General features: G+C 46.8%; 1 protein-coding gene and 1 pseudogene across 1 annotated transcript; both read right to left on the reverse strand.

Moving 5' to 3' along the window:
* Positions 1-1,914: 1,914 nt before the first annotated feature.
* Positions 1,915-13,722, reverse strand: LOC117861726 (uncharacterized; annotated as a pseudogene).
* Positions 13,723-13,937: 215 nt separating this feature from the next.
* Positions 13,938-18,928, reverse strand: LOC117861727 (putative FBD-associated F-box protein At5g53635). Its single transcript, XM_072294718.1, is given in 8 exon segments — positions 13,938-14,471; positions 14,572-14,718; positions 14,828-15,160; positions 15,163-15,294; positions 15,296-15,601; positions 18,067-18,179; positions 18,466-18,473; positions 18,579-18,928. Coding segments are annotated over 8 exon segments (1,674 nt in total). The 5' UTR covers positions 18,680-18,928.
* Positions 18,929-18,944: the final 16 nt, after the last annotated feature.

Raw genomic sequence — 18,944 nt, forward strand, 5'->3', positions numbered from 1 at the left:
ATAAATACTCCACCCCTCAAAAACTAGCCGTTAGATTTGTCAGATCAAAACCGGAACTACCGGTTTCCCACCGGAACCTTCTGTTTTTCAAACCAACTAGCCGTTAGAGACACGTGGCACCCAAACCCGGAACCTCCTATTTCCAAAACCGAAGCTTCCTGTTTTGCCACTACCTGACCCGTCAGAGAGTGTACGTGTGGCTTTTATATCTTTCATCCCTCACATAGGATACTTGAGTACTGAGACTTTGTCAAATGACCATGTGATGCATCTCTCTTGATAATACGGCATTCCTATACTCAAGATTAAACATAAATACAATATTCATCCTCTTGAGCTTCATCACCATGAACCATGCCATACTTATTCAATATATCCACTTGAGAGCTGCATCTAACTTTGCTCTTTTGTTTTGAGCACTTCGACCTTGAGCTAGTGACTTGGATCGATATTCAACATATATGAATGAAACCCGATTTTAGATCACAAGTCACATCCCACTCAACCAAAGAAAGATATATATGACTCAATAAACATTTGATGCATCCCATTGTTATACTCGGTAAGGCTTGACTTGATACCTCAAAATCCTCCAAGCACTAGCTGCTTCACCCTAACAAAGCTCATGGCCCAAGTCACCACTTGACAAAACTTTGCATAGTACCTCGTTGCTAATCACTTGCTTGATCCCTTCATCCAATCGCTGCCGCATTGAGTCTAGCTTTGTTTTGATATCAAGAATGAAACCCATTTGAGATCATCTCTTCCTTTGATTTTGTTGTCCCATTTGTTGCTAGCAAGCTTCTCATTTCATTTAGAGACCCAAGAATATCCCAATATTATCATGTCTCTATCTTCGCCTTCATTTGCTTATCATGTATCACACATATGCTTTATGGGATCACACTAAATTCTTTACTATGACATTTCTCTTTAATTCAAGCAATCTTTGCAACATGAAGCTATTAACCAAGCCTCAACTCATCTTTACCAGCATTGCTAGCTTTTTCATGCTTAGATGAACAATGTTCTATATCACACTTGTTCTTTTCAACAAATGAGCCTTTTAATACAATCTTTCCCAAAAAGATTATTCACCAATAACTTTACACCTGCTCATATGCTTAACAAATTCATTAGACCTTTAATCTAGTTGTCACTCAACACACCAAAACCCACTAGGGGCCTATATGCTATTTCAAACATGCAACATCTCAAATGGCTATTGGTGCGAGTCTAAGAGCATCTCCCGCACTTCCCCAATTCCCAATCCAACTACCGTATTGGGAGAGTTGGTAAAAAATAGTACTCTAGCAGACTCCCTCTACTTTTACCTTTTCCCAATAATTATTAGCACCCCAACTCTCCCTTAATAAAGGAGGAGTTGTGACTTTACCAATACGGTAGTTGGATTGGGATGAGATTATTGGGAGACTGCAAAAGTAACTCCCCTAATAACAATCAATTGGATATTGGGATATCCTCCTCGTAAACTAGTTATTGGGAAATATTTATTGGGAGACTGCTAAAGGTACTCTAACAGACTTAGTTGCGCCAACAAGAAATTGATAAAAGATTACCTTGCAACTGCAAAGGAACTACCCATTGTTCGTTCATGACCATGATTTACTTTGCTGCCAGTGGCAGTAACATATCATGAGAAACAAACCGCAAGATATCTTGCAATTTGCACACGTCACCATCAGACCAAAACCCACATGATTCGTCAGCTTGTCAGTAGACATACTATGCAAACTAAACATTAAATAAGTCTGATGATTCAAGAAGCAAAGCAGGGTTCATCTAAAAATAAATTAAACTTGCACACTGCACTGCAGTCATGAATAGTTGATGGAACAGATCCTGCTCCACCTAAATTTAAATTTGAATGGCATTGCCCGACTGCGATAATATTCACCATCTTCCTTCAGCGTGGCACCGGCTACAAGGCTCCAGAATAGTTAATTCAATTGTAGATGGAACTTTATTCTCAATGTGTGTTCTGATAGCCGAGAGCGCTCTAGGGGTTTCCATGAGAACACCGTCTGCCATGGGAATACACCTTTCAAACTTACCTTGCTGATAACACCTGGGACCATAAATGGTGTCCAATGTAAGACACTCAAGTGCCACCGCATTCTTGAGGATATAACATGTTAGCTCAACCAAGCTCTTTGCAGAGCTAAAACTAACCACTGATCTTCACACTCTTGAGGTAGGCACGGTGGTGGTGGTGTTCAGGCATGTGCCTCAGTTCTGAATTTGCAAAAATCGATTCATGGGCCAAATGTAGCGCAGTCACCTGACGATGAAATGGATAATGTGATTCAATTAAATTGACTCAGATTGATCAGATAGATTTGCAGGGTGAAATGAATGAACAGCACCACGCCTTACATCTAATATCAAAGTCTCCAAGGAAGGAGGTGCTTCAAGGAATGGAACCAGAGAGAAATAGTCATATGGCCGGATAATGAATGATCCTAATACCAGACAAATGGTCAGATGCTTAAGGTAGAGGAATTTGGTAGGCAGCATTGGTGCATCAACCACCTGCACAACAAATATAACATGTATCAGATTCGTTAACACCAGGCATGACTAATATAATCCATGTATATCACGATCCTACAACACCTTATCTCTTAAGAGAATACATACCTCATGCCTTGATTCGATGACAAGAGTTTCAAGATTTGGCATAATGGATGGCAGCATGGAACGAGCATCACAGATAAAGTTTGGACGCTCCATGTGAAGCTTTTTCACTTGCAATGTTTCCATGTGTGAGAAGTTAACCCTAACTCCTCTATGAAAAAAAGCTAGAGAGATTTGGAGCTTTGCTCTCTAACGCTTTCAAGCTCGAGCATTCAAAAATGTTAAGGCCCGGGAAGGAGGCTAGGATGGACTCCAGGTCGAGGCCGCTGCAGCGAATGGGTGCTACCGAGCTTTTCTAAATGTTGGTGTTGAGCCCGGTGACATTGCCAAATCTGTCAAGCAGCTTCTTGGTGTTCCGAACATCAGCGACTGTCGGATTAATGAAGATTACCACATCATCCGCATATAGCCTGCACCGCGCCGCGCCCTCGAGCCCCGCGCCAACGCGCCTTCCCCTGCCTAACTCTGAGCTAGGCTGGACTCGCGTGGTGAGGCCATGGCGACGCAGGAGAGATGGTACTATGCGCATAGTGCATTCAAGGCGCCATTCCTCCCTGCCACCCACCTCCTCGGCTCACCGCTTCTAGAGATCTTCAATGAGGGAGCCGGTACCTGCACCCCTGTCCAAAGCTACCTTCCTCTACCGCACTCAAGGCAGGTGTTTCTGGTGCCTCGCCCGCGACCATTGCGCCCGTTCCTGCCGGGACCCCTTCCGCTGCCTCCACCTGGGACACAAAGCTGCCTCCTGCCACTCAAACGCCACCTGCAGCTTCCCCACCTCTGTCCAAGCAAGGCACGACCCTGTTCCCTCCCAGCGCCACACCTCTCGAATACCTCCTGCCGCTCCCCACCTTCCTGTCAAGATGAGAGACTACGAAATTGGCGACCCGGCTCTCCGGCCAGACGAGGACCGCCTCCACGTCCCCACCTCTTTCGAGCTTGACAGAGAGCTGCGGGACTGGGAGGGGTGCACCATGGTCACTTGGGCCATGCGCGTCCCTCCTGACACCACGGCGCGACACTTGGAGGAGGCTCTCATCGCCGACTTCAGGCTTCACCCGGGCGACGTCGACGTCACCAGACATCACCCTGAGGCTTTCCTCCTTCGCTTCCAGAATCAGTGCAGCTGCGAGGAGGTCAATGCCAAGGCAGGTTAAAGTGTTGCGGGGTCGAGGTTTGCGTTCAACCATGGTGGAGCCTCACAGGCAACTTGGGGGTGGCTCTGTTCTACAGGGTCCGGCTCCTCCTCGATGGCGTCCCGAGGCATGCGTGGCAGTCGGAGCTCGTTGAGAGGATCGTCAGCCATACCTGCTCGCTGCAATGCATTGGCACTAACTTGTTGCACACTTCTGACACCCGAGGGATTGAGCTCTGGGCATGGACTGCTGACCCAAGCAAAATCCCAAAGGTTATGTGGCTGATTTTTACGACAGGCGCTTTGGACGTCTCCTCTTCTTCTGTGCAGGTCCTCGACACTCCTTCGTAGCGGCGGCAGCGCGGCATCAAGCACCAGGTCATCATCCACATCTAGGAGATTCATGACTTCTCCAGGGTGTCGACCGACCACCACAACCCAGACGCGACCATCGGCGAGTAGGAGCAGCGACGCCTCCCCAGGTACTGGGGTGTCCGGGACGGCGAACAGGCACCGATGGCCGCCTTCGAGCCATTCCACCACCCACCGCCGCCACGAGTTCAGGAGCATAGAAACGAGTGGGAGGAGGAGGACCGTCGCGACCGTGCACGCCGTGACTGCATCGACGACCACGCGGCCTACTACAACATCTTCGACGCTAATGGCCGCGACGATGAGGACGACAACGACCGTGACCCACGCCACCAATGCGGCCACACCCGGCACCATGATAGCTATGGTCCCCACCACCGCCAGGACGCGGTGCGGAGGGACCGATCCCGCTCTCCACACCGCCAAAATAGGAGTATTGGCTCCCACAAGAGGTACGTGACCGGCGAGAATGAAGCTCCAAAGTCATAGGAGGAGCTAGAGGCGCGAAGACAGAGGTACCTCAAGCTGATATTCTCCCTCAAGGTCGCCACCATGGAGGATGCAGCGAAAAAGATCTTCAACCTGTAGCCCGCCCAGCAGCAGAAGGTGTCGACCCCTCCTTCACCCAGGCCGCTGCATCATCTCTTGATCGAGGCAATAGGATTGGCAGAGCACCCGGGGGATGAAGCCTGGCACGACTCCACAATGACAACACATTACTAAAAGGTACCAAGCAATCCACACTCCCTAGTACCAACACATCGTGTCTTCTATCGCTTAAAAAAGAAGCTTCCTGCCCCTCCCCCAACTTCCCCTTCACTTCAGGAGGTTGACAAAGATCTGGCAAAGCTCCAAGAGGAGTTCCCACAGCAGTAGCAGCAACAGGATAGTAGCGGAGATGGTGTCCTGCTCCCTGTACACAGCCACATTCCTATCGAGCGGGGGGGCTCCGGGCAGGCCGTGTCCACTGTGGCGTTGGCCTGCGCTTCACTGCTCCCCATGGCAAAAGCTGCAGGCGTCGGCATTCAGCAGCATGGCACGGCATATCTTCATGGCCTCAACAACCTCGTACACGGTGGTGATACAGGCAGGATCCCAAACCAAGTGCTTGGCGACCTGGGAGGCCTGTCACCTACAGCCGTAGGAGCTAATTTCCACTCAGTTGTGCCGCCTGTAGCCAGGGACGCTCCTCTACTTCCAACGACAGGGGCTGCTGCTGACAGCAACCTACAGCACTAGCCAGGGACGCTCCTCTACTTCCAACGGCAGGGGCTGCTGCTGACAGCAACCTACAGCACGGCACGACATCTCTTCACGGCTTCGACAACCTCGTCCAAGACGGTGGCATAGGCGGGGCCACCGGATAGGTGCTTGGCGTCCCGGGCGGCCTGTCTTCTACGGACACAGGAGCTGATGCTTGCCCTCTCCACCCAACTATGCTATCTGCAGCCAGGGACACTCAGCATGGTCCCTGGGGCACTGGCCAAGGCTGCCATTAACACAGTGAAGCCCAGGAGCTATAGGTTCCATCTCCAACCCAAAACATACACTCAACAGACTCTCCTGGTGGTATTGCTGAGTTGTTCTCCACTCTGGAACAGGCGATCTTCCAAACTCCATCACCTGCACCAGGAAGAAGGGGCCACCATCTCAAGAAGCCTGCTGCGGAGATTGCGCCTCTGTGCCGTAGCAAACGGCAGGCCTGCAGCAAGCTCAAACACGTCTCCATGGAAGAGAGGGCAAACCACGTTCTATGCCAGCGCTTGGGATACATCGAGGATGATTACACACTGGTAGAAGAAGCAATCAGGGAGTTTGTCGCAACTTTTCAGGGCCCCATGCCACAAGACATCATCAAGGCGATGACAACCCTATTCCAACTCGACGATAAAGACCTTTGCAAGGCTACCGGCGCTCTCATCTGAATTGACGGCGCAGAATCCATGGAAATGCCAGTGGAGGTCAACAACACCGACTCGAATGATGAAGTCTTTGTGTTCTGTCTTTGCCATTTGTCTACTTCAAGCTTTAGTTGTGGCTACTCATCGCGGCCCTCTGCGTAGGGCTTTCAGTAGCGTTGGCCTCCAGCTTTCATTTCGTCCATCGTCAATGTTTCTTCTCAAAACTGATATTTATGTAATGTGCACGCCTAATGCTTCTGCCAGCTACAACCTCTCAAGCTACCATGCTAAGCTGTTGTGCTTCCTACAGTGGATAGAGCTACTTTTTTATTTGCATGGCTACTAATGAATTACAAATTCTATGCTGGAATGTTCGAGGTTTGAACTCCATAGCGCGCCGCTCGACTGTGCAACAAGTGCTTGCTACAACACACTGTCAGATTGTGTGTCTTCAGGAAACAAAAATGGCATCAATCGATGATCAGCTGGTTATGAGTGTGGGGGGTTTCAGGCTTAATAGCTTCACCTTCCTCCCGGCCGGGGGGCCTTCAGGGACGCGAGGGGGCATTCTAATTCTATGGAACAAAGATGAAGTCGACCTAGACTGCACCATCAAACGAGCTTTCTCAATCTCCACTACTGTTAAAATAAAAGCGACTACAGTGCCCTTCCTGCTAACAACAATTTACGGCCCCACACGAGACCGCGACAAACTGGAGTTTCTACACGAACTCCGAGCATCGGCTCCACAGCACAGTCAAAAGTGGCTAATACTCAGTGACTTCAACCTAATCTACAAAGCAAGCAATAAAAATAACTCCAACCTAAACTTCAACTGCATGCGACATTTCTGAGAAACTCTCAATAGCTGCAGCCTAAAAGAAATCCACTTGCAAAATAGAAAATTTACCTGGAGCAATGAATGTCGAAACCCAACCTTAGTTCGCCTCGACCGAGTGTTCTGTAACAACGCCTGGGACTTGACCTTCTCATCCCACATCATGCAAGCTCTATCTACTTCGTTGTCAGATCACTACCCCTTGCTCCTTTCCAATCAAGAAAGCCCCCCGCGGCCTCGGCATTTCAAATTCAAAAATTTCTAGTTATCCATGCCGGGATTTCGGCAGGTGGTACAAGATGCTTGGAATGCTCCAACTCTCCACACAAATCCAACACACCGCCTCAACGATAGGCTTGCCAGGACGGAACTGGCTCTAAGAAAATGGAGCAAGAACCTTTTCTCAGAAGCGAAAATTCAATTCCGTATGGCGCAATCAGTCATTTTCCAACTAGACGTCGCGCAAGAATCACAAAATCTATCCGATGAAGAATTAACTCTGCGCTCCAAGCTAAAAACCAGAGTAATGGGTCTCGCCATCCTCGAACGTCTGTGCAAAAGACAATGCTCTAGATTAACGAATCTCTCTCTAGGCGATGCAAACACATGGTTTTTTCACCTAAAGGTTAACTTAAGGAGAAGAAAATTTTCATCACAAAGCTCCAGAAATCTGATGGTTGGGCAACGATGCAACAAGACAAAGCTGGGGTGGCGTACACACACTTTGCCAACGTCCTAGGACGACCGCCACCACGGGACGTCGATTTCAACTGGGAATTACTCTCCTGGCCGTCCACCGACCTCTCCTCTCTCGTTGCAGAATTTACTGAGCAAGAAGTCAAAAGGGCACTCAAACTCATGCCTAGAGACAAGGCCCCAGGACCAGACGGGTTTACGATTAATTTCTTCCACAAATGCTGGGATATAATTAGAGCGGACATCATGAGCATAATTAGTGCCTTCCATAGCATGCACCATGACTTCTTTGACATCCTCAATTCGGCCAACATAGTGCTCATCCCAAAAAAAGACGAAGGTGACTCGATTATAGACTTCAGGCCGATAAGCCTCATCTATGCCATAGCCAAGATCATCACAAAGATGATGGCACTACGTCTACAACCGTTCATGAACACTTTGATATCGAAGAGCCAGAGTGCCTTCATTAAAACGAGAGTTATACACGACAACTACATGTATGTAAGAAATCTTGCTCGACGCTTCCATTCCTCTAGAATGCCGTCCCTCATGCTCAAGCTCGACATATCCAAGACTTTCGACTCTATACGTTGGGACTACCTGTTGGATCTCATGCGTCGGAGAGGTTTTCCCCCAAGATGGAGAAGCTAGGTCACAACCTTCTAAGCACTGCTACATCAAAAATCCTTATGAACAGTGCTCCAGGGGACGACATACAACATGGCCGAGGCCTACAACAGGGGGACCTGCTCTCACCACTCCTCTTCATTCTAGCAATTGACCCGCTTCAAAAACTCCTCCATCTAGCAATGCAAAACAGGGCCCTATCCAAGCTACACGGCAAATGTGCACGCCTACGCCTATCGCTATATGCGGATGATGCGGTAATCTTCATTAATCCGACAGCCGCTGATGTTCGGAACACCAAGGAGCTGCTTGACAAATTTGGCAATGTCACCAAGCTCAACACCAACATTCAGAAAAGCTCGGTAGCACCCATTCACTACAGCGGCCTTGACCTGGAGTCCATCCTAGCCTCCTTCCCAGCAGCAAGAGCAACCTTCCCGGTAAAATACTTGGGACTACCCCTATCACTTGGCAGGCTACAAAAGGTTCACTTCCAAATGTTAACTGACAAAGCGAATGCAAGGCTGGCCAGCTGGGCTGGCAAGCTACTCACCCCAGTAGGAAGAAGAACTCTTGTTAGAGTAGTACTATCCTCACAACCGATATACTATCTCTCTACCCTTAATGCCCCAACAACGGTACTTGAAGAAATTGACAAGCAGCGAAAGCGCTTCCTATGGTGCGGCACTGATCAGATTGTTGGCGGGAAATGTAAAGTGGTGTGGACCACAACATGCAAACTGACTAAATTGGGTGGCCTGGGAATACTACACCTAAAAAAGTTCGCGCGAGCATTATGACTACGATGACTGTGGCATGAATGGAAGGAACCACGCAAACCATGGGTTGGTATGCCGACTCCGTGCAACAACAAGGATAAAAAAGTTATTTGCATCTGTGACGACCATCACGCTGGGCAATGGGAAAAGGCCAAATTCTGGGACTCGGCATGGCTGCAGGGAAAGTGCCGAGAGATAGATATTGCGCCGTCAGTCTACAAAATCTCAAGAAATAGGAGAAGAACAGTGAAGGATGCCTTAACAAATGATATGTGAATTTCAGACATCAACGTGGTCACCATTTCATCAGCAGGGCATCTCTTAGAGTTTTACCTCCTCTTGACCAAAACAAGATCAGTCCAGCTCATTCCAGGAACACCCGATGCCATCACCTGGAACCTGACCAAGCATGGAGAGTACTCCACAGCTTCGGCATACCTGGCGCAGTTCCAAACTTCAACACCTTCGGATATGGAGCGCCTTATATGGAGGATCTAGGCACCACCCAAGTGCAAATTCTTCTCATGGCTCGCCTATCAAATACACTCTGGACGGCGAACCATTTAACCACGCGAGGATGGCCTAATCAAAAACTCTGTATGCTGTGTCACTCACATGACGAAACCCTTCTGCACTTGCTAATGAAATGCCACTATACTACTCGAGTCTGGGAGAAAGTTTTTGAGTGGACGGCTACACATGTCCCGCCAAGAAGAGATTGGACTACTTTTTCATCAGTCAGCCAATGGTGGTCACAAACAGGCTCAACAAGCGGTGCCCCGCTAAAGGGCTTCAGATCACTTATCATTCTAGTGTCCTAGGAAATTTGGAAGGAACGCAATGCTCGAGTGTTTCAATACCAGTTCAAAAGCATCAGTCAACTAATCGCGAAAATCAAGGAGGAGGCACGATGTTGGATTCTAGCGGGAGCCAAGCACTTGGGTGCTATCTGCCACATTGCTGAATGATCACGTTTCATAACGCCTTTTTGTAATTCCTGTATATATTTGTTTAGCTTAGGCCTATGTAACTATCTTCTCTATTAATTAATACAAGCCCGGCAATCTCTGCCGGGCCTACAATTTCAAAAAAAAAGGCTGCAGGGTGCAAGGTATCTTCAAGCGAATTATCTCCTTGCAATGAGTTAGGTCTAAATGCTCCAAAGCAAGAGAGTTAGAAAGAAGGCACTCTAACTCTTCCCATGTAATGCTCACAAAAAACAGACGAAGACTTCTTAGGCTTCTGAAGGGACCAAGTTCAGATGTGGGATGAAGAGCACAAAAACGAAGTTTAAGGTACCGAAGTGAGTTTCGAACCCCATCGGATAAAAGTGAGCATGGGAAGTTGTATTCTCTCCTTGTTTTGGACAACCAGAGAGTGAGCTCTCCAATCCTTGGTTTAAGAGCAATTTGAAGCCAATTGTCAAGATAACTAGTTCCATCAAACCCGCACATGCCACTGTAGTCAAGCTTGAATGTTTTCAAGCTAATGCCTGAGTGGTTCCTGAGAATGTGGCCAATTTTGTGGTGGAAATTCTCTTCATATGCATTTTTCTTCAAACCAATCGTGTTCTTATAAAGATGAGATTGGGATGACATCTTCATGAATGTAGAAAGGCGCGAGATAGGCAAGCAGCACGAGCAGCTTCACACATTGGCATTAGCGAATGTACACGAAACAGTATGTCCTGCATACACAAACATTGAATAAAAGATCAACATTGAGATCGTAAGTCCAGACAGTTACTTCAATTGGAGAAAGAAGAACAGCATAATCACGCGGAGTAACATTCTACCCCAGGTAGCTCTCCACATAATTGCATCGGATGTACTGGATTACATAGGTAGATAGGAACTCAGTATGGCATACACAAGTTTTCCTAACAGTGTTATTAGTGGCTTTCTGGGGAGGAAAAGAGACGGCTGCTAACAGCTAGCATCAATTAACAACTACTTCATGAAATTTACTTGCATTCGCTGTCAACCATTATGTTTTTCTGTGCACTTGTGGGGATGATGTGTTATTGTGCTATATTATACATGGGTTAAAATTGTGAAGAAATACAAAGGAATACATGTAACTTCTACTCAAGATAAAAAACTCCAAAAGCTCCTTTAAAATTGCCCCAAAACCTTATTTAGGGAAAAAAAATAAAAAACTCACCTCCAACAACTCCCCCACCCTTCCTGTAAAACTACGCGGATGCTAAAAACACCTTATATACGCAGGAGACGGATCCTTCCCCAGTCGCCCCAAACTGCTCCCTGCTGGACCCACTCGAGTTCCTATCCCAGTCCTGGAGCGTGTCCGGGCGCGCATTCGCGCCCCAGCCGCCGACGCCACCGCCGGCTGCGCTTGTCAGCCCCATGGCCGAGGACGCCGCGTGCGAGCTCGAGGACACGGTCGAACACCGGCGTCGCCACGCGAGACGGCTGCCTCGGCCCCAGCAGCTCTCGACGTTCCCACACCGGCGCCACGTCGGGTGGACCCATCCCGTGCGCGAACCGCGCAGCGGCGGCGAGGAACTTGGTGGCGCTCACGCCGTCGCAGAGCGCGTGCGCCACCCGCATCCCGAGCGCGACGCCACCGCACGCGAACCGCGTGGCCTGAAGCGCGAGCGCCAGGCCATCCGCGCCGCTGCCGCCATTGCCGTCCCCTGGCGCGAGGCAGTCGAGCAGCGCCGATCCAGGGCTGTCAGTGTCGACGTCGGCTGCCGACAGAACAGACGCCGCGAGGACGACGCGGCTCGCGAGCGCGGGGAAGAGGCCGAGCGCGGCGGCGAACGCGCGGGTGAGGACCGCGAAGGGGTCGACGGGCGGTGGGGGAGGCGGGAAGAAGCGGAGCGTGCGGAAGGTGACGTCGAGCATGTTGCGGTCGGCGTCGAGGACGGAGAGTGGGAGCGGCGCTGGGGCGTGTGGCAACAGGCGCGCGGTGTCCAGGACCCGCAGCCACTGCGACTCCATGGGGGAGGGGTGCCGCGTGCGTGAGCCCCCGCCGTTGGAAGCTGCTGCGTCAGTGCGGCGACAGACTGACGGCGAGTGGTTGGTGGAATGCTTTGCGGTTTCAGGGGAGCGGCGACGTGGGAGCACAGGCACCAATAGTCCAGTGGCGTTCATGTCGTCGTCGCTAGCGGCCGTGTCACTGATGCTCGCAGAGGACTGAAGACTGGAGTTGGGAGTTCTGGACTAGCGAAACTGTGTGAGCTCCTCCCTCGACAGCTTTGCACAAGTTAGTCTGATCACCTACAATTACGATGACGTAGCCTGTTTTGAAATATTGGGATCTAGTTATTAGCGATCTGCAATTACGGTGATGTAGCATTTTTGAAATATTGGGGGCTAATTATTAACGATCTGCTGTGGGTTGATATGTTTTTAAGGGAAAAATTTTTTGGAAGAGCTCCTAGTACATAGTTTTGGAAAGAACTTTTTGGAGTACTCGTAGAGTTGCTCTAAGGGACAAATAGCATTTCTGAAAAGTTAGACTAACGGAAGCCCATGAAATAGAATCCGACAGTTATGGCATTTACATCATAAGAACCTTGGTAGTTAAATATGATGAATTCGTATTTATTCTGAATTTACATGACTTGATCAAGATGACCATATATAAATAAATAAATAAATCATAAAAGAATACAGATCTGAATTCGTATTTATTCTGGATTTAGGTAGCAAAATAGCATGAATGAATACTACAGCATCTAGAGCACAATCGTGAAACCTTGACATTTTTTTTCCTGGATCTAAGTACCACTATAGCAGAATGCTTTGGTGTGAAATTTGAAGCAGGTATAAAGATTGACCATCTTACAGATTTCTTATAGAACGAATATGCCAATCAATGGTGGCATGGACTTGTTACAGCATAACACTAGCAATTACTAATTAGTAATTACTAAATCAGCCCAGTTATGATAAGTTATCGACATAGTACTAATTAATAAAGGACCTTGCTTATGCAAAAGGTTCTGGAGAGATTTGTTGCGTTACCAGCCTTGGCAGAAAGAGCAGTTATAGTCAGAACAAATTGTCAAATTTCTCACTAATTCAGTAGGAGTGTAGAGCTGTGACCGAGTCGCAGCACAAAGATTGTTTCCCTGTTTATAAATGATAAATTGTGCTAGCCTAGCATAGTCCCAAGAATTATTCCGATGACTATAAGAGCAGCCGTGGTAAAATAGTATGCTTGTAACTTTTTTTTTGAAACTTAAGCATCATACATCATCAGAATTGAAGGCCTCGATACCTCAGGAAGGTCTGGGTTTGGGATTGAACTTCTCATTATTTTGCCAGCTTGAGAATCACCTTCGCCATCTTGTTGGCAGGGAGATCCCTTCCTTTTACCCAATGAGGAAATCGGTCCTTCTGCAACACAAAAAGTTGACAGACATGGGAGAAAATCAGAAAAGGCACCCGAGTACTTGAGATTGCCTCCCAAAATTATGTTCATCTCTCTTTTTTTTGTCCTGAGGAAGCATGGGGATGTTAATGTGACCACCAAAGTGAAAATTTAATCCCCCAAAAAAAAAGAAAATTCGGTAGCAGGCTCACATCAATATGAATGAACAGGCTAGGGAACACGACAGAAAGCATCGACAGAGCCAAATGCAACAAAGAGAGAGCCAGGAAGATGTTAAGAAGCAGGAGGGTTACTATGCGCTTGGATCTGCCGGTGACGCCGACGCCGTCGCCGCTTCCGGTCTCGCTGCATGGACGCGAGCCCGGTGATGCCGCTGCTGGTTGATTCGAATCCGATCGACCTCGCGCCGGTAGGACAGAGTATGCATCCCTTCTAATTTTATATGCATGACAGTTCTCATGAGTTCTCTACAATACAAACTACAACTCCACGTACATGTCGCGTCAGCTTATATCTCCAGAAACAAAAATTCACATACGCAATGGATACCATTATACCAAAGAAACTCAGCACTGAGCAGGTCCAGTAACATGTACAAGAAGCGCAAAGCATGGTCCATTGACCTCTAAACACATTACACGCTGCACTGCACCTACGTACTGTGATAAACATTGGAGGGATAACATTATTACATCCACACTGCACCTACACACCCGTTCAGATGGATTATCAACATGGCACCGCCTGCAGTGCTCCACAACAGTCAGCTTAACTTTAGACGGGACTTTATCCTCGATGTATGTTCTAATGGCCTCGACACCTCTACGAGCTTCCATGAGAAAATCTTTGTCCATTTCAGCGCAGCGGCCGCCAACCATTCCGGTATCGCACTTAGGATCACCGAAAGTGGTGTCCAGTGTAAGGCAACTTAGCGACTTTGCGTTCTTGAGAATATAACATGTTAGCTCAACCAAGCTCTTGGCTGAGTGGAAACCTTTGATCTTCACAGTCTTGAGGGAGCCATGGTGCTGTTCAGGCATCTGCCTCAGCTGTGATGAGCCTCCAAAAATCGATTCGTGCTCCATAATTTCCTGAGCTACCTGAGGATGGAAAAGAGATCATATGATAAAATAGAATTAAAATATGGTTTTACAACAAAGTGACCAGATAGGTTGCACGATGGAATAAGCACTGCCTTACATCCAACAACCAAGTCCTTAAGGAAGGAGAAGCATCAAGATAAGAAACGAGAGAAAAATAATCATAGGATGGACTGGTCAATTTCAGACAAATTGACAGGTGCTTGAGGAATAGGAATTTGGTAGGCAGCATTGGTGTATCGACCCTCTGCAACATAAAAGATGTCTCAGATTAGTTATACAAACGGTATGACTACTATTGTATGAAAATATCCCCTAGTCTACAACAACTAAAGTATTAGGAAAAATTAATATACCTGATGATGCGAACCAATGGAAAGAGTCTCAAGGTTTGGCATATTGGATGGCAATTCGGCGCGGGCAGAACAGATGAGGTTTGAACGGTACATGCGCAGGTTCTTCATTTGCAATGTTTCTCCAAGTGAGACTTTTACCCTCGGTACTGCTATAAGGATAAAACTGGAGAGATTCCGAGCTTTGCTCTCTATCACCTGCAGCTTCCGGCAATAAGAAACTTTCAGGCAGCGAAGCTGCAGCAGCACACAAGGTATCTTCAGGCCCATTATCTCCTGGCAATCACTGAGGTCTAACTGCTCCAGACCAGGACACTTAGAAAGAAAACACTGTAACACTGTAACTCATCCCCCGAAATAAGCCAAGAATGCAGTCGCAGACTTGTTAGGTTTCTCAGTGGGCCAAGTTCAGCTGTGGGGCGGAAGGTGCACAAGGAAAGTCGAAGATACCGGATTGAGTTTTGAACCCCCATCAGATAAAAGTGTGCATGGGACGTTGTACTTCATATTGTCTCTATGACATAGCTCAAGGGTGAGTTCTTCAATCCCTGGTGTAACAGCAATCTGAAGCCAACTGTCGAGATAATTACAGGCATCGAAAAAACTTTCAAGCTCGAGTATCTTAATGCCAATGCCTGTGTGGTTCCTCAGGATGGGCCTATTATTCAAGGTGAGAATGGGATGGCATCTCCAGAAACGTAGAAAGGCGCGAGACAAGCAATCAGCACGGGCAGCATCACGCAGTGGCAATAGGGAATGTATATGGTGCAAGATGTCCTGCATGCACACACATGGGAGAAAAGTCAAACATTGGGATTGTAAACCCAAATGGTTACTTACCGGACAAAGAAAAACAACAGAACCACATGACAGTAATATTCCACCCTAGGTAACTTTCCACATAAGCGCACATGGTGTATTGCATTGCATAGGTAGATAATGCAGTGGATTGTAAAACATGACGACCATTAAAATTTCCCCATTGATGTTACTTTGGATTTCTGACCCCCAAAACAAACTGAGATGCTAATGGCTAGCACTGATTAAACACTACTTCCTCCGTTCCAAAATGTAGGTCATTTTAGCTTTTCTAGATATAAGGTTATGTCTAGATACATAGCAAAATCTATGTACCTAGAAAAGCTAAAACAACCTACATTTTGAAACAGAGGGAGTGCGAAATATAATCCTACTTGCACTAGAGCATAGAGTAATAAACAACATTGATTCATGTGCATTGTTGTCAACCAAAATGCACAAGGCGATGCTTAATCATACAATAGCATGTTACAAGTAGGCCAAAATAGCAAAGGGTGAGTACACCTGAATACTAGAACAAACCCCAAATTGGCTATACAGCACTCTCTACAAACTGTTTGTAAACATATAATAGTTTCAGCCTGAATTACTACTCTGGCACTAGGTTTGTTCATGTTATAAGAGACAATGGATTAAAAAGACCATGTAAATAAAATAACATCATGAAACAATATGCGATTTAATCCCACATTTGCCTGGAATTATGTAGCATAATAACTAACATAACACTAGCTTGAATTACGAACATAGTTGACAGATTGGAATTTTTTAATTTTCTAGAATAACCATGTCAATCAATGCTCACAGGATTTTGGTTACAGAACAACACAGCACGTAGGACTAATGCAAAACCACTTATGCTGAGTTGTCAAGACTTGTCGCTTTTCTTATTCTAGAATGAACATGCAAACTTGACAAGTTAGGCCTGCTCATCTTCCTGTTCTAATCATATGTATATGCCCCCAATTGCTTGTGTTGGGGATCAAAAGTTACAGTTGGACTTCAGGGAAAACAGAATAAATGATGCCTGCAAAGCCTTATGGCCGTTGGCCAGCCTAAAAGGCACTCATTTTATCACATGGTACCTTCCTGGGAAGCTTGAGACAGTATTAATTTAAGGAAAGTGCATCAGCACAAAGGCAGCCGTAATTTTACAAACTCCATGCTTAAAAGACATTCTCCATATGCATTTATGGGGCAAAGGTGATTGAAATCGCAATACGCCTAAGAACAAGCACTACATGGCTGCTTTTATTCTGGAGGAATAAAGGTTTTGGTGAAGCTGCTACTGTAACAATCCTCTCTAGAGAGGTTAGCAAAATCGTAGTCACATCTCCCAGAATCTACAAAGGCGAAGAGCTCACAAAGTGGGAGATCCCTTGTTAGAATTTTCCTTGAAAGAACAATGTACATCTCTATTAGACATTCAGGGGAAACTATATCAAAGAGCATCAACAGTCCGATACCTCGTATCATTCGTATTAGACAGTATTAAGAATGGCACATATTGATATGAGGAATGAGATAATTTGAGGTGGACAAGGATGGCATACAATAGCTGTGGGAGAGACTAAGAGCAAATCCCGCAATCAGGGTTCTGGTAAAAATAACTGCTAGGCAGTGGATTTTGTGTACTATAGTCACAGCAAAAGAAGAACAAGCCACTGCATGTACGAGAGAAATTAAATGAACTGTAGGAAGTCTACAATTTATGAAGATAACATGGATCTAAGGCTCATGACAGACAGTTCTATGTTGGAACTAAAGCTGCAACATTTTTTTAGGATGAAAGCTGTAACTGTTTTTTCTGTTTGTTGAGATGAAAGCAGCAGTACTAGTTTAAACAAAGCCGAGTATCCGGAGAAAAAAGGGCATTTACTTATTATAGAGATGGTGCAATTTGATTCTTTTTTTTAGCCCTACCTACATCTCATTCTTGCGAGAAAGAGAGGGGGTTCGTATAGAAAGAACAAAATTAGTAAAGGAAACCTACGCTTGGGGAAGGTGAGGTGAACTAACAATTCCTTCTGTCGTGTATCCTCCATTGATGTGGCCTCATATGCTTCAATTGTAGATTTGAGTATTGAGCAAAAGGTTACACCTACAGGATAAAAGGGCTGTTTGGTTCGACGCCGATGGCAGCCTGACCAATCTTTTGGCTGTTGACCGGGAACAGCGGGTGTGTTTGGACTTTGAATCAACACCAATCACTGGAGTGCCAACGTCCCACGCGCCACGGCTAGTTCCTTTTCACACCAACGAATTAGGAGTGCAGAATTGCGAACGATTGCAGCGTGAGGAGCTCTGTTCTCTGTTTATATAGATGATATTGGCTAACATAGTTCAAAGAACTTGTGTGGCTAGGGCCGCCATGGCGATATTATGCTTGAAGCCTTCCATCATCAAAATTTAAGTCAGAGTACCTCCGGAAGTGATGGGATTGAGCATCTCATTCTTTTGGCAGATATGGAATCACCATGACCATCTTGTTGACAGGGCAAGCTCTTTCTTTTACCCACTGCAGCAATCGATCCATCTGCATAACCCAACAAGGATGGTTATGATAGCTTATCACAGAACTGAATATGACTAGACAAAAAACCAAGTCAGGAAGAAAAGGAAACGATATCTAGAAATTATTTATTTTATCAATCAACAGAGTGCAGACTAGAAATTTCTCATTGCTTGTAAAAGTTTTGGTGCAAGGACAGGAGAGGCTAAGGAAACAGGGCACAGGCAGATTACCACCCTTGACTGATAGTGAACACACGCAAAAAAACGAGCGAATGCACATATCATTCTATCAGACTTGTACCAACTACCAAGCCGGCTCAAATATTTTAAAATGAATCAGTTAATGGACATAACAGATAAAAAGGTGATATTTTTTTCATGAATGGAAGAAACGGACAGAGATCAGAGATGAGATGCCGGCGAGTGCTGAGAGATGGGCTTACTCAGGGGTCGGTTTCGCCGTAGATGTCGCTGCCGGTCTCGCTGCAGGGACATGAGCCGCTGCAGCGCCAGCAGCGCCATGGTGGTTGAAGCCGACGATGATTTCTCCCTCCCCGTGGGATCTCGTCGAGAAATCACTGTAATTCCGCTCTCCCCTCCGTCAGATTTGGGACCCGTTCTTTCCGTCTAGCAACCCTACCAAATCTGTTCTTGGTTTGGTTTTGAACTCTATTTCGATTCGAATTCTACCAGGTTCGAAAAAAATCGCCGCCGCCGCCGAGCCGTGCTACCTGCTACGAACGAGAGGAGATCGGGGAAGTTCCCCTCCGGAAGCATAGGGGACGAC

Source organism: Setaria viridis, chromosome 6, assembly GCF_005286985.2.
Source record: "Setaria viridis chromosome 6, Setaria_viridis_v4.0, whole genome shotgun sequence".
NCBI classification, from domain to species: Eukaryota; Viridiplantae; Streptophyta; class Magnoliopsida; order Poales; family Poaceae; genus Setaria; species Setaria viridis.